General features: G+C 39.6%; 1 protein-coding gene across 6 annotated transcripts in view; it reads right to left on the bottom strand.

Annotated features, from left to right (window-relative positions):
* Window positions 1-1312: 1312 nt before the first annotated feature.
* The window catches only part of ZNF512 (zinc finger protein 512), a 34894-nt gene continuing 15993 nt past the window's right edge, over window positions 1313-20213 (bottom strand). For 2 of the 6 annotated variants that reach the window (XM_007470848.1, XM_007470852.1), the window contains exons 9-13: window positions 17964-18158; window positions 7787-7888; window positions 6810-6872; window positions 5542-5640; window positions 1313-3457 (exon numbers count right to left, since the gene is read on the bottom strand). In XM_007470848.1, coding sequence (XP_007470910.1) covers window positions 3149-3457; window positions 5542-5640; window positions 6810-6872; window positions 7787-7888; window positions 17964-18158 — 768 coding nt within the window. In that variant the 3' untranslated portion in view covers window positions 1313-3148. The remainder of the gene's footprint in view (window positions 3458-5541; window positions 5641-6809; window positions 6873-7786; window positions 7889-17963; window positions 18159-20213) is intronic. The other 4 variants (XM_007470849.1, XM_007470850.1, XM_007470847.1 and 1 more) reach the window with 3 other exon arrangements.

Raw genomic sequence — 20213 nt, 5'->3', positions numbered from 1 at the left:
AAAGGTTTTCTGTGTCTCTTGGTTGAATGAATCAGTTGTTTTAAAGAGATGTGAGGGAAAAAGTGCTTTAAAACCTGCTATTAAACAAATGCTAATTTTTTAAAAAAGAAGACCTGGTTCTTCTGACAGCTGTATAGTATTCCTCAGGATGATTACCACAACTTACCCATTTTCTCCTGATAATGGACAAGTAGTTTATGTAAGAGACTAGGCTCAGGAAGAGACCCAAGATTATATCATGACTCAAAGAAAAGGCACTTATTTTTTGCTCATACAATAGTGTCAGAGAGATCATCCTGATTGGCAAATAGTCTTTCTTAGGGTCATTCAGGGAATCAATATCTTCCATGTTATGGTCTACCATGACCTAGAGCTGCCTTATCAACTGCATCTAGCCAGAAGAAGGGGAAAGAAAGCATGGAGGTACACTCGCTCTCTTAAAAGTCCTGGCATGGAATTGACACACATCACTCGCACTCACATTCCACCAGAGAGAAGTTAGTTGGCTACCCCATCACTACAGGGGAATTGGCTGGAGGGCTGGAAGTGCAGTCTAGCCATTTCTCCTATAATCCTATAATTCTGCAAGGTAAAGCCAATTTTGCTGGACAGCCAGTAGTCTCTGGTACAGGATGTTTCCAGTACATATTGGACATCAGACTGCAACATCAGTCTTGTAGATGTCTAGTAGAACACCTGACCAGGAGTAGTTTGTATAGCCGTAGGAGTGAAATTACTGAGTCTCAGGGCATATCTTCAATTTTAAGAGATCCTGCCAATTAGTTTTTAAATTGATTGTACCCAATGTCCATTCCAAAGTGCAGGGAGTTCACATTGCTCCAAAATCTAGCTAAACCTGATACCGCTCAACTTCAATAAATATTATTCTAATGAATTTGGTTAAAAATCTTAATTCAATTAATATATTTAGGATCATCTCTAGTGAGTCCTACTGATCCTTGGCTCAGACAGGAAAAATAAAAGGATCACCTGCAAGGGCCCTGGATGAAACTGGACAAGTTTAATCTCAAACCAATTACAGGCACACATCTGTTATTGGGGGTTTGGGTGTAGACCACCACAATAAAGTAAATTTCACAATAAAGCAAGTCACATGAATTTTTCAGTTTCCCAGTGCATATAAAAGGTATGTTTATATTATATTGTAGTCTATTTGAAGTGTACAATACCATTATGTCTAAAACAACAATGTACATACTTTAATTAAAATCGCTATCTGTAAGAGGAAGAGCAGTAAAGCAAGGTATGAGTGGATTCATTTGAACCAGCATATTTCAGGGCCTAAAGAACTACTGACACAACTGTACGTGTTGCTTCTTCCAAACTCATTCCCATCTCTAGTCGTTATCTTCCCCAGACACACTGTGTCAGCAAGGAGACAGGTAGCACGTTGGAGTCAATGAACAATGGAAAACATCATTCTAACACAGAGTCATTTATTTTTCTTGCCATTGCCAAACATTCCCCAAGTCTTACCAGAAATTAACAGAGCTTCTCCATTTTCCTCCCTGACAATCCTCATGTATGGAAAGGGCTTTAAGGGAGCAACTGCCAATGACAATGTCGAGTGGACAGACCACGTCCTTCCCTTGTTGCAAAACTACCCGTTCTGGCAGTATCCCAATCAGGTTTCAATGCTCCCATGTTTGAAAGTGGTCTTCACAAAAGCCCACATTTTAAGGCTATATGGAGGAGCACAGAGAACAGAGTTAAAAGTGGTAACAGCCTTTCAGAATTTGAAAAGGCAGTATTGGTCCATATTAGGGTTAAGGGTCCCTGGCTTTTTATGTGGCGTAAGCCACAAAAATTGGCAAGAATATAGAAGACCAATATTTATGGGAAAGGGGAGGAGAATCCAGGAATACGACAACAGAGCTGCTCTAACCAATGCTCCAGGGAAAGCCAGCATCAAAGAGAAACAGGCTAACAGATACTATCAGGTAGGCATGAGGTTCAGAAAAAGAACTTTTCTTTCCAACTCCAGATAAATATCTACACCTGGTGTCAAAGTCTCAGGTTATAAAAAGGACAGAACACAACATCTAAAAAAGAAGGTAGAGGACAATATTCTCAGAAAATTCAAAGAGACAGACTTTGGCTAAAGAGAGACACGAGGACTTAACAGAGTGCAGACTAACAAGTCAGGTCAAGTCCAGGGGAGAAGGAATGTGCACCTTGGCTACCAATCTTCACAGGAGTACCAGCAATATTAGGGTTCTGTGTCAAACATCAGGAGCAAAAGGGTTTATTTCTCTTTCAATCCTCAAAACTTCGGGAGCAAGACAAGCTGCAGGAGGGCACTGGTCATAACAACAGATGAGGCCTCACACCCAGGGAAGTTGAGGTGGTATTTATTTTTGCTGCTACTTTCTTCTTTCCAGTCGTCTTATGTGTGGGACACATTCCTCCTAAGGCTGCATTTCATGTGTGTGGGTCTAGTTACTTACTGCCACCTGGGACAAACAAAGCATTTCCTAGGAAAACCTGTGTCCGGAGGGTCTAGCTTTTTTATTCTAAATCTATTTTCTCACTTTCAATCCTAAAACCATATTGAGACAACAAAGAGCCTCCATAAATTATGTCACCCAAGCAGACGGGGGAACCTTATTAAAGGAGTGACAACAGTTCTAGGTTCTAGGCTTGTTATATCACAAATACAAAATGATAAATCAGTATGGTTTTAAAGAGTTAGTTTGGAATCGTTTTATAAGATGATGGAGTGACTACGAAATCAATGGAGCTTCCAAGAACATTCTACATCCCAGTATGGAAAGGATAATCAAACAGGTTTCTTAGTCTTGTATGGGGCAAGAAGGCCTTATAGTGGGCCTTAAGGAGGAGCTCTTTGGGCAAGATAAGAGAAAAATAGGAGGACTCCAATGAGAATAGCAGGAAAATCTACCAAAAAGGAGATGGGGGTGTGGGTGGTGGAGGGTCCAAGTGAATCAATAGGGAAAACACTGAAATTTACACAGGAGGAAGGAGCTGAGAGCGCCACAGCCTTACACAAACAGCTGAAAGAGTAAATTTCTCTTCACTTGGCCCCCGTGACTCAGGCCTCTCCACACAGGTCCCTGTGACCACAGCATCCCATCCACTCTCCCAGGAGTGCTTTCACACTGACTGCCTATTTCTTTCCTCGTTTATGATTCGTCTTTGGGGGCTTGACTTTCTGGAACTGTGTTGGCACTGGCTCCTGCTCTGGTTCTTTACAGGACGTTGCCACGAGCAGTTCCTCATGACTCCTCCTCTGATCCTTCCCTACTCTAAGACTCAGCTCTGTCTCAGGAAGCTCAATGCCAGGCTGCTGCCGCCTTCTTAGAGACCTTCGGCTCCTGTGCTGCTGCCTCCGCTTTTCTTCTTCTTGCTGTCGCTGTTTTATCTTCATCAGCTTCTCAAAGCTTTTGGTCGTTGTTGGGTTTACAACAAACCAATCCTACAGAGGCAAAACAGAAACATTACCCAGTCAAAATATAGTGCACTAGAAAGTGGTATGGGAAGATTTTTTTTAAAGGCATGATTAGGACAGAACACAGTAAAGAGGAAACAGATATGGAACCAGAGCTTAGAACTGTGTCTTTTAAACTGGAGAAATTCACTACAGAGCAGTCATTACAAGCATTTCTTGTGTAAGACATGATTTCGGGTACTACTGATTACTTAGCATGATCCCACCCACTCCTCACCTTTAAGAAACCTTCTCATGAGATGTAAAGCACTGAGCCATAGGAGATTTTTATTTCATGACAGTGTAGTGGTTAAAGCATGAATTTTGCAGCCAGACCACCTGGGTGCAAATCCTAGCTCTGTTTCTAGCCATGTGACCATCAGAAAATTAACTTAACCTCTCTGAGTCTCAGTTTAAAAAATTAAGGGTTAGGGACTTCCCTGGTGGCGCAGTGGTTAAGAATCCACCTGCCAAGGCAGGGGATATGGGTTCGAGCCTTGGTCTGGGAAGATCCCACATGCCGCGGAGCAACTAAGCCCGTGCACCACAACTACTGAGCCTGCACTCTAGAGCCCGCGAGCCACAACTACTGAGCCCATGTGCCACAACTACTGAGCCCACATGCTGCAACTACTGAAGCCCAGGAGCCTAGAGCCCATGCTCCACAACAAGAGAAGCCACCACAATGAGAAGCCCGCACACAGCTCTCCGCAACAAGAGAAAGCCTGCGTGCAGCAACAAAGACTGAATGCAGCCAAAAAAATAAATATAATTAAAAAAAATAAAGTGAGGCAGAAAGGGAGGAACAAGGTAAACACGTTTAACACCATAAGGATTTCATAAATACAGGCATAAATTATTGAACAAATACTTGGGAGCAAGTCCCAAACTAAGTGAAATTTGTTGGTTCCAACTTTTGAAACAGAAACTGGAGAAACAAGTGAACTATACAAAGGCCAGATTTTGTCAGGAGATAATTATCTTTCAAATACTTCCCAAAGCATAGAAAGGTAATATTATTTAAAAAAAAAAGACTGCCTTCCTGAAGAAATCTCAGATATGGAAAGGGATTCCCAAAGCTTCAACCAGTAAAGCAACAGGAACCACAATGGATGACACTAACTAAAGCCCACACTGCTAAGAACTATTGCATCTTAGGGCAGAGGACAGCCGCAGGCACTTGCTATTTTTCCTCACCAGGCAACAGTATCTGCAGTAAAATATTCCAAGAGAATGCACACTCTACTCCTTGAGCTTTTGCAATAAGGGTATTTAATTATATAGTAGAGAATTTCTCTGTTCACCTGGACTCCTAAAAACTTTCCCCAAGAGAAAACTCTTGACCTTCTGAACTTAAAGCATTTTTAACAGAATTTTTTAATTTTGAAAATTTACAAACTTTCCAGAAAAGTCACAATAGTTCAATGAACACCTAGATTGACCATTGTTAATCTCTCTTCCCCTTCTTCCCTCCCTCCCTCCCTTCCTCTGAACCATTCACAATTTAGCTACAGACATGAAACTTCATCCCTAAAAACATCATCATGTACCTGCCTAAGAACAAGTGCATTCCCCTGCAAAACTACAACACAATTATCACATTTTGGAATATTAACATTGACACATTACTATTACTTAGTAGTACAGCTAGTATTCAAGTTGCCTCAATTGTCTCAATAACATCTTTTACATTGTTTCTATATGGTATTTCAACAATATTCACAACAGGTTGCTCAAAGATGTTGGAATACCAGAAAACAGGAGCACAGACATTGCTGTGAAACAAGAATTCCAAAGGTGTAAATGCAGCCTGGTTCCCAAATGTCTGATTTAATTGGACTTAAGGTAATGAGAAGAGTTAGGGATGCTCACACCCCCAGTGACTTTAAATGCTTTCATAGAAAAATTCTATTACACGCCTAATTTTAGGAAGTTTTTAAACTCTAATGTAGACCCTTTAGTCTCTCTGACAGTCTTAGCCCATAATAACAGGCACAAAATTCACGTCCCTTGTGGCATATTCATGGGGTCCACAAGATTATAAAAACACTGTGGGAAAGGAGAAACCTCACCTCAGCGTGGACAGAGTTGATGTGATACTTGACACCACTCTCTGACACAAATTCTTTTTGACATAGAAGACACTTGTATTTTCCAGCCACAAAGGTTCCCTATTTTCAAGAAAGAAAGAAAGAGAAGGGTAAATTCAGGAACACATACCTGGGCAATGGGTAGGGACTGTCAGAGATGAAAAGAGGAGATACTACCTCAGCAAAGTGAAGAAGGAAGAAAATCCGAAATATCACTATACTTAGGAAGACAAGTTTGGGCATACTATGACCATAACACATCTATCCCAGTGCAACGCTATACCAAACACTGACCCCACTGACCCTCCCCAACACAACCTGAAGTTCCCCTAATTTTATTATGTAACATGTCACGTTTTTCTATCTTCCCTTAGGTCTTCCACTTCACTTCCAGGTTCTCTTGGTTCCTCCCCTCAAATTATCAAACTCCTTAAGTTCAGTGAGGCACCAATGTGCAATTCTTCCCACTAGAATCAATCCACTGCCGCAAAGAGTGCCTTAGGAATCCAGAATTAGAAGAGTACCCTCCATAAGATCTAGCTGAATGACTCAGAAACTAGGATCAAGATGACGAACTCCTAAGCACTCCTGGACAGATCTGGTTTGGATGTCTCCAACTCCCTTGTTGCCTTGACTGAGACTTCTCTCCGCTCCTGAAGCTTCAGGTTTCCATGGTGCTTATTTTGTGTGAGGAGATACTTCTGAATGGGGATGGAAAGTGGCAGCCATCCCCATGACTGGTAGGTTGCAGGGCACTGGGGTCAACATGGAAAAGATTCAGTGAGGTGAATGGCTGTTAGCCTAACACCCAGGGATCGCACCTCCCATCCCCAGAAGCCAGAATAGTTCAGATGGGTTTGAGGATCTTCACCAATCCAGATAAGCACAATGTAAGTTGATTCTAGGAAGTTGAAGGCCCAATAAGACAGGGCAGGCCCAGTGTGGTAGACGCTCAGGTGGAAGAAGTTAAATCCCTGGTAGAGACTCGGAACTATATATTTTTCTCCAGATTTTTTCATTGACATGACTTATGGCTATTTTGGCCCATTCTGCATCTTGGACATACCCTGGCATCCCACCCAATTAACAGACTGAGGATCTTTGGGACAAAAAAAACCAAAACTAAACTAAACCAGCCTTTGAAGATAATAGCAAACAGGACAACTAGCTGTTCACCGAATCTGAATTCTATTCCATGTCAGACTATTTTAGAGGTCACATTAAGATAAATAGTTCAGAACGTTACAAACCAATGTACAAGAGCCCAGGTGAGCTTTAAGGCCAGATACACTACTGTAGACAGCCTCACAGCCCTGAAAAAGAGAAAAAGAAATCATGTGAAGACCACACCAAACAGCATCCTTTTCCTAGCAATCTGGCCATTTACACTAACCCACTGTACCCTTGTGGGGGGGAGGGAGGGGGGAAGAAACCCAATAAATTGCACCACAAACCACACAGAAAAATATGTAAGCCAAAGAACAAAAAGAAAACCAAGGAAAGGTAAAAGAAAAAGAGGTAAAAAAGTTGTTTAAAAAAGCTTAAAACACTCTGTTCCCTAGTACTTTTCTGATACTTACAAAAATACAAAAAATTGTATGCTCAGGTTTTTCCAAAAATCAGCTTTCTTTAGTGCAAATGTGTCTCTTACTTCTTATATATCTACTCCTCCCCAAAGTACTGCATATACAGCTGTAGTAGATTAATGATGGCTGGAAATTCTCTGCCACTCTTCCCATCAAGAATTGAGTCATTTACCCTCCCTTTGAAACTGGGTAAGTCCTATGATTTTTTTGACCAACAGAATGCTATGGAAATGAGGCTGAACAAATTCTGAAGCTAGGCCTAAGAGATCTGAGCTGTTGCTTTTATGTTCTTGGAATACTCTGTCTGAGAATTCAGTCACCATGTACGCCACTACCATGCAAGAGAGAGAGGCCATATGGACAATCCATCTCCCAGCTGAAGTAGCTGCTTAGAAGCCACCTGACATTCAGGCCCCATCAGAGCTTCCAGCAGAATGCAACCCGTGAATGATTCCAGCTGGTGCCATATACAACTGCCCTCTGAGCCTCGACAGAATTGTTGCTTTACAGAATCGTTAACAAAGTAATTGATGTTTTAAGCCTCTAAAGTTCAGGTGTTTTGTCACAAAGGAATAAATAACTGAAACAAACAGCAGATGCTTGATCAACATTTAGTGAATAAATGAATGAGAAAGAACCACCTGGTTAGGACACTGAATGCGATGATACTTCTTGATATCTGACTTCCATTTGTGTAGTACTTCCTGGCTGAAGGTCGGTAGCCCAGGACGAGTATATTTTAACTACAAGACAAGAAACATTTTATTGGAGGAATCCAACTTTCAACCAAAATACCCCAAAAGTAACAGAATTACATAACTCTTCAGGTTCATATAATTCTAGAGCTGCAGAAGTATATTTTCAAACACAAAAATGATAATATGTAAGATCCTTTAAAGTTCCTGAAACACGTAAGTATAATTGCCTATTGTTCTGTCTTAAAATAGTTTGATTTTTAAGAGGACAGGAGACTTTCAGATATAACATTTCATCTAAAGTTGAAAAAAAAAGCTAGTGACAGAGCATTATACAGTTAAAATATTTGTTACGAAAGAGAAAGCAATATAAATTTTCCCTCTCTATATACAATATATATATATAATATGTATATATTATACTCAAGGAACATATATATATTACATATTCAATAGAAATATATGGATATGGGTCAAAGGCTATAAAACAAAATGTAAACAGTGGTATTCTCTGGGTGCTAGAATTTTGAGTGATTTTCATTTTTTTCCTGCTTATCTGCATTTATCACTTTTCTTCAGTGACATCATGTTAATTTTTGATATTTTAAAAATTCTAACACAAAAAAATTAAGGTTCAAACTGAAAGAATGTGAGAAAACTCAGGGAATAGAACATCTATTCTTTGCTTATACTGCCAAAGTAGAATTATTCCTAGCACTTCCTTTCTCATGCTTTGACACCAGTTAGTCTCTTCTTACAACTCTAGTTTCCAGAAGAGTTAACACCTGTAGAGACAGTTCTTGCAAAGTTCACAGTCCTCCTGCTTGAAAAATGGAAGCATCTGAAAGGAAACTGATTCTCTGAGACAGAAGAACAGATCCAAGCCCATAGAGGTTAATGGAGGAAGAAAGGTAACTTAAAGAACCTTTGGTAAATCACAGTACAAAAATGGTTTTATTTATAAGCATTTCCTCTTTCTTAGTCATTTTAATAATATGAATTCTTCCAACCCATGAGCATGGTATATCTTTCCATTTGTTTCTGTTGTCTGCAATTTCTTTCATCAGTGTCTTACAGTTTTCTAAGTATAGGTCTTTTACCTCCTTTGTGAGATTTATTCCTAGGTATTTCATTCTTTTTGATGCAATTGTTAATGGGATTGTTTTCTTAATTCTGATTTCTTATAGCTCGTTTTTAGTGTATAGAAACACAACAGATTTCTGTGTACTGATTTTGTACCCTGCAACTTTCCTGAATTCACTGATCAGTTCTAATAGCTTTTTGTGGTATCCTTTGGATTTTCTCTATATTGTATTATGTCATCTGTAAACAGTGACAATTTTACTTCTTTCCAATTTGGATGCCATTGATTTTACTTTCTTGTCTGATTGCTGTTGCTAGGACTTCCAATACTATGTTTAATAAAAGTAGGCATCCTTATCTTCTTGATCTTAGAAGAAATGCTTTTAGCTTTTCACTATTGAGTAGGATATTACTGGAAGGCTTGTAACAGATGGCCTTTATTATGTTGACGTATGTTCCCTCTGTAACCACTTTGTTGAGAATTTTTATCATAGATGGATTGCATTTTGTCAAAAGTTTTTTTGTATCTATTCAGATAACCACATACTTTCCATTCTTTAGTTTGTTAATGTGGTATATCACACTGATTGATTTGTGGATACTGAACCATCACTGCATCCCTGGGATAAATCCCACATGATCATGGTGTATGATCCTTTTAATGTGTTGTTGAATTAGATGTGCTAATACTTTGTTGAGTATTTTGCTTTATGTTCATCAGTGATACTGACCTGTAATTTTCTTTTTTTGTGGTGTCTTTGTCAGGTTTTGGTATCAGGGTGATGCTGGCTTCATAGAATGAGTTCAGAAGTGTTCCTTCCTCTTCAATTTTTTGAAACAGTTTGAGAAGGACCAGTGTTTGCTCTTCTTTATATGTTTTGTAGAATTGACCTATGAAGCCATCTGGTACTGAATTCCTGTTTGTAGGGAGCTTTTAAATTACTGATTCAATTTGGTCTGTTCATATTTTCTATTTCTTCCTGACTCAGTCTTGGGAGATTGGATGTTTCTACGAATTTATCCATTTCTTCTAGGTTGTCCTTTTTACTGGCATATACTGTAATTATTCATAGTAGTCTCTTATGATCATTTGTATTTCTGTGTTGTTAGTGGTAACTTTTCCTTTTTCCTTTTATTTATTTGGTCACTCTCTTTTTTCTTGATGAGTGTGGCTAAAAGTTTATCAATTTTTTTTAACTTTTCATAGAACCAGCTTTTAGTTTCACTGATGTTTCCTTTTTATTTATTTATTTTTAGTGTCTATTTCATTTACTTCTGCTCTGATTTTTATTTTTTCTTTCCTTCTACTAACTTTGGGTTTTGCTTGTTCTTCTTTTTCTAGTTCCTTTAGGTATAAGGTTAGGTTGTTTATTTGGGATTTTTCTTGTTTCCTGGGGTAGGCTTGTATCATTAGAATCTAGCATTTCCCTCTAAGAACTGTTTTTGCTGCATCCCATAGATTTTGAATTGTTGTGTTTCCATTTTCATTCATCTCCAGATATTTTTCAGTTTCCTCTGATTTCTTTAGTGATCCACTGTTTGCTGAGTAGCATATTGCTTAGCCTCCATGTGTCATACCCTTCTGGTTGGAAAAGATGCTTGATACGATTTCAATCTTCTTAAATTGAGACTTGTTTTGTGGCCTAGCATGTGATCTATCCTGAAGAATGTTCCATGTGCACTTGAAAATAATGTGTATTCTGCTTTTGGATGGAATGTTATATATATAAAACATATAAAGTCCATCCGGTCTAATGTGTCATTTAATGCCAGTGTTTCTTTATTGACTTTCTGTCTGGAGGATCTGTCTATTGATGTAAATGGGGTGTTAAAGTCCCATACTAATATTGTGTTACTGTCGATTTCTCCCCCTCCCTTTTTTTTTTTTTTCCTGCCATACGATGTGGCATGTGGAATCTTAGTTTCCCAACCAGGCATTGAACCCACATCCCCTTCACTGGGAGCGCGGAGTCTTAACCACTGGACCACCAGGGAAGTCCCTCTCCCTTTTTGTTTGTTAACATTTGCTTTATGTATTTAGGAGCTCCTACATTGAGTGCATATATATTTACAACTGTTCTATCTTCTTTTTGGATTGATCCCTTTATCATTATGTAATGTCCTTTGTCTCTTGTTACGGTCTTTAAGACCTATTTTATCTGATATAAATATAAATATTTGATCTGATATAAATATAAATATCAGATATAAATATCTGATATAAATATTTATGTGATATAAATATGGATTGATCCCTTTATCATTATGTAATGTCCTTTGTCTCTTGTTACGGTCTTTGTTTTAAGATCTATTTTATCTGATATAAATATTTTATCTGATATAAATATAAATACCCCACCTTTCTTTTTGTTTCCATTTGCACGGAATACCTTTTTTCACCCCCTCACTTTCAGTCAGTCAGATCTGAAGTGAGTCTCTTTTAGACAGCATGTATACATGTTTTGTTTTTGTATCCATTCAGCTACTCTATGTCTTTTGATTGGAGTACTTAGTCCATTTACATCCAAAGTAATTATTGATAGATATGTACTTATGGCCATTTAGGTAACTGTTCTCTGGGTATTTGTTGCTCTTTTTTGTTCCTTTTTCTTCTTTTGCTCTCTTTCCTTGTAATTTGATAACTATCTTTAGTGATAGTTTTGGACTCCTTTCTCTTTTTTCTATTGCAGATTTTCGGTTTGTGGTCACCATGAGGTTTATATACAGCAACCCATATATATTTTTTTCTTTTAAGTTGATGTTCTCTTAAGTTTGAAGGCATTCTAACAACCATGCATTTTTACTCTCTCCCTCAAATGTTTTTGACATATTTTACATCTTTTTGTTTTGTATATCCCTTATGCACATAGATGATTTTACTAGTTTGTCTTTTAACCTTCCTTCTAGCTTTATAAGTGGTTGATTTCCTATTTTTACTGTATATTTGCCTTCACCAAAGAGATTTTTTCCTTCTGTAATTTTCATATTTCTAGTTGTGGTCTTCTCTTTTCCGATTAGAGAAGTCCCTTGAACATTTCTTATAAAGCTGGTTTAGTGGTGCTGAACTCTTGTAGCTTTTACTTATCTGTAAAACCTTTTAAATCTCCTTCAAATCTGAATGATAGCTTTACTGGGGAAAGTACTTGACTGTAGGTTTTTTCCTTTCATCACTTTAAATATATCATGCCACCCCCTTCTAGCCTGCAGTTTCAGCTGAAAAGTCAGTTGATAGTCTTGTGGGAGTTCTCTTGTACATATCTAGTTGCTTTGCTGCTTTTAAGATCTTCTGTCTTTAATTTTTGCCATTTTAATTACAGTGTGTCTTGGTGCAGACCTCTTTGGGTTCGTCTTGTTTGGGACTCTTTGTGCTTCCTAGACCTGGATATGTGTTTCCTTCCCCAAGTAAGGGAAGTTTTCAGCTATTATTTTTTCAAATAAATTCTCTGCCCCCTTTTCTCTCTCTTCCCCTTCTGGGACCCCTATAATGTGAATGTTAGTTCTCGTAAACTATCTTCATTTCTTAAAATTCCTTTTTCTTTTTTCTACTCAGCTTGGGTGATTCCTACTACTTTGTCCTCCAGTTCACTCTTCTTCTGCATCATCTAATCTACTGTTGATTCCTTCTAGTGTATTTTTTATTTCAGTTACTGTATTCTTCAGTTCTTTGGTTCTTCTTTATATTTTTTAACTCTTTGTTAAACTTCTCACTGTATTCGTCCATTCTTTTCCTGATTTCACTGAGTATCTTTATGAGCATCACCTTGAACTCTATCAGGTAGGAGGCTTATCTACTCTTTGCTTAGTTCTTCTTCCAGGATTTTGTCTTGTTCCTTTGTCTGGAACATAGTCCTCTTTCTCCTCATTTTGCCTAATTCTCTATGTTTATTTCCATATATTAGACAGGTCAGTTACAGTTCCCCAACTTGGAGAAGTGGCCTTATGTATGAGACATCCTGTGGCACCTAGCAGCACACTCCCCTCTGGTCACCGGAACAATATGCTCTAGGGATTTCCCCCTATGTGGGCTATGTGAGCCATTCTTTTGTGGCGGGGCTGGCTACTGCAGGCACACTGGTAGGCGGGGCTGGCACCTGGTCCAGCTGGCTGCTAGGCCCTGACTCATGCAGTGGCTGCCAGCCCACTGGTGGGCAAGACTGGGTCCCAGTGTGGCTGACAGCAGGTCCCCAGGGGGCCCTGGGACTGGTGGTGACCTGCTGGTGGGCAGAACTGGGTCCTAGGGTGGCTGGCTACCAGGCTTGGGGGCACCCAGGGATGATGCTGGCCTGATGGTGGGTGGGACAAGTCCAGTAAGGCTGGCTGCATAGCCAAGGGGGTCTTGGGGCTGGCGCCAACCCGCTGTTGGGCAGGTTCAGGTCCCAGAAAAGCTGCCTGTGCATCCTGGGGCTCTTAGTGCTGGTGCTGGCCCACTGGTGAGCAGGGCCAGGCTCTAGGGGGTGTCAGGGCTGGTGCAGGCCTGCTGGTGGGTGGGGCCAGGTCCTGGGCCCAGTGGTGGAGGGAGCTGGGTCCCATTGTGGTAGCTGCTCAGCCTGAGCCGGTCCTGGGACTGGTGCTGACTGGCTGGTGGGTGGTAAGCCCCTGGTGCTCATAGGCTAGAGGGAGGACTCCAAAATGGCACTTGCCAGCACCAGTGTCCTTGCAGTCAAACAAGCTCCCCAAAATGGCTGCCACCAGTGACTGTTTCCCCTGGGGGAGTCACAGTTGCCTCCTGCCTCTCTGGGAGGCTCTCCAAATCCAGCAAGTGGGTCTGACTCAGGCTTCTTTCCAATTATTGTCTCTGTAATGGGTCTTGGAGTGTGTGAGGTTTTTTGGTGTGCTATCTAAGAGGACAGTCTCTGTTTCCTACAGCCCTCTGGCTCTCCTGTATGCAAGCCCTGCTGGCCTTCAAAGTGAGACATTCTGGGTGCTCATCTTCCCAGTGCAGGACCCCCAGGCTGGGGAGGAGTCAGATATGGGGCTCAGACCCCTCACAGCTTGGAGAGAACCGCTGCAGTTGTGAATATTCTTCCATTTGTGGGTCACCTATCCAGGGATATGGGTCTTGACTACCATGTCTCTGCCCCTCCTACCCATCTTGTTGTAGTTCCTTCTTTACATCTTTAGTTGTGGATATAACTGCTATTTTCTGCTAGTCTTCACCTCATTCTCAAAGATAGGTGCTTTGTAAACAGGTCTGTCCATGGGAGGAGGTGAGCTCACAGTTGTACTACTCTACCATTTTGGCTACTCCCCCATGAATGGTTTAAATTAAATAGGATGTAGGGGGAACCCAAAATGTAATAAGAGTAACACATGAACCTTATTATTACAAACGAGAAATATAATTATTACAAATGAGAAACATAATGAAAGGAGTGGGGGAGGTGGGAACCAACCTAAGAAACTTTGGAAAACAGTACTTTGACTATATATGCTAAGGCTAAAGATTAAAAAAACTATATACAAATATTAGTCTCTAGTTAGTAAATTTGTTTTTTACAGAGGTATGGGTTAACAATTCTGAAACTACTTCAAGTTACAGTAGGATTGAGCAAACAAATAAATATACTGTAGACAGTGACAGCCAGGATTCTCATTACTAGAGAAAGGAGTTACAAGTAAGGAAGAAAGAAGGTGTGAATGAAACTTGTAGCATTGGACTGGAGATGAATCATGGCTTTAAACAGACAGATATAGAATAAATACTATTATGTGTATGTGTGCATTAATATTCATACATAAATGTCATAGTTCTATGCGTCAAGAGGACCCAGAAGCAATGACATCCCAGTAGGAATGAGTACACCTAGCACTCAAATCTTTGTTTCTAAATATATTCTCCAATAAAAGAAAGCAGGAATCCTTAGAGGAACAGTTGGTTCCAGGGCTGGGGCAAGAAAAATACAAGATGCGCCTACAGTATCTCATGGTGTCAGAGAATTAAAAAGTGCTCAAAAAGTGATAGGGACATGCTGAAAAGACACAGGAGCCCACTTGAAAGAGCCCTTGATGGCCAAATCTGGGACAATTTGAGCAGCAAAATAATAATAGCATTGGATTATAACCCTAGAATAAAGTAAGTATCCATGACTCCATATTTACATAAATAAATAGAAGAAAAAGATCTTTCTCACAGTAGAATTCCAATTAACAATTGAATAGGAAATGATGGAAACAGAAAATGATCATTAGACTAAAACACAATAGAAATTAATTGTTGCAGGCAAGAACCACTGATGGATGCTAAAGTAAGTGGGCAGAAGTATAATAAGACAGATTAGTTGAATGTCTCAATCTCCCCACAAAGTATGTATTAATTACAAAGAGGAAAACTGTAATTTTGCCATGGAGAAAACTGGACACCTAATCAAGTGACCAAGGTTATTATCATCAGTAAAAAGATACATATACCTCCTAATATGGTACATTGTGAAGGGCCAACATTGCTTTGAAGGCATTTTTGCCAAAAACATAAAACCTTCAATCTAATCTTGAGAAAATACCAGACACACCCACATTAGGGATATTCTACAAAATAACCAGACAGTCTCCTCAAAAGTGTCAAGGACACAAAAGACAAAGAATGCCCAAAGAACTGTAACAGATTGGAGGAGACTAAGGAGACACAGTAAACAAAATTAAATGTGGATTCCTGATGGGATGCTGATGGGATCCTGTTATACTTACATGTAAGATGTTGGCATTAGAGGAAGCTGGGTAAAGAGCACATGGAAACTCTGTACTAATTTTGCAGTTATTTTGTAAGTCTAAAATTATTTCAAAATACAAAGGTTTTTTAAAAAAGGAATATATATTTGTAAAATAGTAAGAAATATATATTGGTCTCTGCGCCCTAGATCCTGCTAATACTTAGTCTTTGACCCTGGTACTTGACACAGAGCTCCTAAAATTTGTAATTCCTTCAGTTATAGGACTATCTGACACAGAGCTCCTAAATCTCTTGGAATTTCCTGGGTGACAGAAGCATCTTTTGTTCTAATGAGTTGACTCTTGGTGAACTCCTAGAAGGGGGCTGGTCACCAGAAAGACAAAGCAATGATTAGAAGTTTGGAACTTTCAGGCCCACCTCCCATTCTCTGGCGAGCAGAGGGTATGAAAATGGAGTTAATAATCAATTATGCCTATGCGATGAACCCTCCATAAAAATCCCCAAATAACAGGGTTCAGAGAACTTCTGGGTTGGTGTACAAATCTATGTGCCAGGAGAGTGACACACCCCCAACTCCACAGGACAAGAGCTCTGATGCTCAGGACTCTTCCAGACCTCACCTTATGCATCTCTTCATCTGGTTGTTCATCTGTACCCTTCATTATATCCTTTATAATAAACCAGTAAACGTGTTTCCCTGAGTTCTGTGAATCATTTGAGCAAGTTATCAAATCCAAGGAGGGGGTCGTGGGAACCCCAATTTATAGCCAATCCATCAGAGTACAAGTGGACAACCTGGGACTTATGACTGGAATCTGAAGTTGAAGCAGTCTTGTGGGATTGAGCCCTTAACTTATATGATCTGATATTAACTCCAAGTAGATAGTGGCAGAACTATATTAAATTGTAGGATACCCAGCTGGTGTGGGAGAATTGGCCAGTGTGGGAAAACCCCACACATCCGGTATCAGAAGTGTTGTGAGTGTGTAGTAGTGTGAGAGTAAAGGAAAACACAGGAGGTTTTCCTAAACAAATTGCTTGTGTTTGCATCAAGAAACACCAGAAGGACACACAAGAAACTAATAAGAATGGTTAATCATAGATACAGGAGAGGAAAAAGACAAATGAGAGTGAGATATCTCAATTTTTGTCATCATTTTGACTTTGGAACCACAATCCAAAAAATTAAGTTTTTATGTTTAAAAAAAATAATTATGCCTTAAAACCCATACACGGTCAAAATATAAAACTGTTTGATGATTTTGAGAAAGTATCTGCTAGGTAACAATACCAAAACTTATCAGTGAGCTAACAAATTCTCTAACACATACCATGCAAAATGAAAAGCAACTGGACTGCAATATCACAAGATATGTATCACTGTGCAAAATTCACATCTAAACTGAATTTAGATAACCATGTACTTTAGCCTGTGGCATGAAAAAAGTGGCAATAAGTCTGAAACAAGAAAGGATGTTCTGATATTCAAAAACAGGATCCAACTTCTTGGACACCAGCAGGACTGATTTTTCGACCAAATAAGAAAAAGTGTTAACTTCTAGATTTGACCTGTTTTCTTATAATACATAACATTCCTCTCACATGGGTCAAAGCACTAGGCCAAATCTAAACTATTCTTCTTGACACCGTGGAGAGTAACAGACCCTTAACTCTGATCTTAGTCCTTACTGTATAGCCCTCCAACCCCTTCCCATGACTACTCCACTGTCATATGCTCCTTGTCTCCTCTTGGCCAAATAGGGCTCCTTCCCTCTATGATCTCTGTTTATTCTAAACCAAAGGCTTCCAAGCTGGGTTCTGCACCCCTCAGAAGTACATTTGGGGCCGTGGAGGAGAATGATAAAAGTATCAAGGAGAAGGCTAAGTAGACAAGCCTTTGGGCTCACTACCCCTAGTTACTCAGAGCAACTCCATTTTTAGTTATTTTATATACTGGTGTTTTGCATAAGTTTTTTTATTTGGAAAAAAAAGTAGGTGGGGAAAGGGGTTCTACTGCTATGAAAACAAATTGAAAACACCTACCTAAACTAAATGTTAAACTACTACATATGAACTAACAACGTGGAAATATACTGGGCAAAGACCAAACAAAAAAGTGACCTGGGAATTCAGGTTCACCCTGGAAGTAGCCTAAAATTAAGAGGGCTCCTTAAAGAACTTCTGAAAAAGACTGTCACTCTAGGACCTACATGAATCCAAACACTGAAGCTGGATCAGATATACTCCATCTCCAAGGATAAAGGAGCAAAATACTGTCTATCATGTACTCACTCAAGTGTGTTTACTTTTCTGTATGTAGTAAGCCCAGTATCAGACATAATGGTTCAAAATTAATACTACTTTCTGCCTCACCTTCCGATCATCAGGTACCAGATCCTGAAGCACCTTTCTCTTAGGCCACTCCTTGGCCAGTTCAGCAGAGGCCAGCTCCTGCAGGTGATATACAGCTATCTTGGCAGAACGCCTCTGAACTCGGCCCCCACTCTTTGGCTCCAAGTTCATGTCCTTCAAGCACTCTGGCTGTCCTGACTCTGGAAAGAAGGATATCTGCAAGAATAAGACACAGTAAAACACAGGCCTGAGAAATGGCTTCCATCAGATCCAGTGATTAAAGCCTGTCCTTCCTGCTCTCATATCGAAAGAGCTATTTAAAAAAAAAAAAAGGAAGAAAAGAAAGCTACTTACTAGCTTGCTAACCGCTAGTATAAAGCTCTACCACCTTAATGCATATTTTACTGGTAAAAAGCTTCTTAGCAGGATAAAATCTGTTGTGTTGGAATAAGTGAAAGTGGTTAAAAGTCAAGGTATACCCATATACAAAGAAATAAACATCAACCCATATACAAAAATTAATTCAAAATGGATCATAGCCATAAATGCAAACCATAAAAGTATAAAAATTCTAGAAGAAACCTAGGGAGAACGTTTTGTGATCCTGGGCATGATGGTTTTCTGATGTGTCAACTTGGTGAGGCTACCGTCATCAGTTAATCAACCAAACATTAATCTAGATGCTGATGTGAAGGTATTCTTATAAATCTAATATATGTCCATAATCAGTTGACTTTAAGTAGGAGAGGTGTGACAGAAAAAAGAGGCAGAAGACATTTCAAGCATGAGAGAGACTCAATACTGTTGCTGACTCGAAGATAAATGGACCATGAGCCAGGGACTGCAGGTAGCCTTTAGAAGTTGAGCACATCTCCCGCCAAACATGGAAATGAGGTCCTATGCCTGAATGGAAATGAATTCTTGAACCATCTTAATGAGCCTGGAAACAGATCCTCTCTTCGAGCCTCCAGAAACGAACAGCCCTACTGACACTTTGATTCCAGTCTTGTGAGGCTCTACACAGGGGAATCAGCTGAGCTATGCTGTAACCTGGACTTCTGGCCTAATAAACTGTGAGATAATACAGTTGTGTTGTTTAAGCCATTAATTTTATGGTGATTGTTATAATGCAGCAAAAGAAAATTATACACTGGATTGGGCAAAGATATCTTAGATACAACAACAAAAGCATTATCCATAAAAGGAAAAAAAGAGATAAACTGAACTTTATGAAAATTAAGAATTCTGCCCTTTGAAAAACACTATAAAAAATGCAAAGACAAGCTACAGACTGGGAGAAAATATTTGCAAAACATGTATCTGCTAAAACACTCGTGTCCAGGGACTTCCCTGTTGGTCCAGTGGTTAAGACTCTGCACTCCCAATGCAAGGGGCACGGGTTTGATCCCCAGTTGGGGAATTCAGATGCTGCATTCCGCACAGTGCAGCCAAAAATAATAATAAAAAATAAATAAGTAAAAGATATGGGAACACATGTATATGTATAACTGATTCACTTTGTTATAAAGCAGAAACTAACACATCATTGTAAAGCAATTATACTCTAATAAAGATGTAAAAAAAAAAAGGGCTTCCCTGGTGGCGCAGTGGTTGAGAGTCCGCCTGCCGATGCGGGGGACGCGGGTTCGTGCCCCGGTCCGGGAAGATCCCACATGCCACGGAGCGGCTGTGCCCGTGAGCCATGGCCGCTAAGCCTGCGGGTCCGGAGCCTGTGCTCCACAGCGGGAGAGGCCACAACAGTGAGAGGCCCGCGTACCACAAAAAAAAAAAAAAAGACTTGTGTCCAGAATATGTAAAAAACTCAAAATATATTTAAAACATAATAGCAAGACAACAAAAACTGCAACAATAAAATGAACACAGGATTTCAACGGACACTTCACTAAAGAAGAAACTTCATTAAAGACTGACATTGTCAATAAGCAGATGAAAAGATGGTCAATATCATTAGTCATTAGGAAAATGCAAATTTTAACTGCAGTAAAATACTGCTACATACCTATTAGAATGGATTTAAAAAATGAACATGACAAGGGCAAGTGCTGATAAAGACGCAAAGCTCCTGGAATTCTCATACTTTGCTGGTGAGAATGCAAAATGGCACAGCCACTTAGGAAAACGGTTTGGCAGTTTCTTACAAAGTTAAACATACACTTATCATATGACCTAACAATCCCATTCCTAAGTATTTACCCAAGAGAAATTAAAACTTATTTTCACACAAAAACCTTTATGTAAATGTTTATAGCA

Source organism: Lipotes vexillifer, unplaced genomic scaffold (assembly GCF_000442215.2).
Source record: "Lipotes vexillifer unplaced genomic scaffold, Lipotes_vexillifer_v1.1 scaffold717, whole genome shotgun sequence".
Lineage (NCBI taxonomy): Eukaryota > Metazoa > Chordata > Mammalia > Artiodactyla > Lipotidae > Lipotes > Lipotes vexillifer.
The sequence above is the reverse complement of the archived record's forward strand: the minus strand, read 5'-3'. Positions and strand labels throughout refer to the sequence as shown.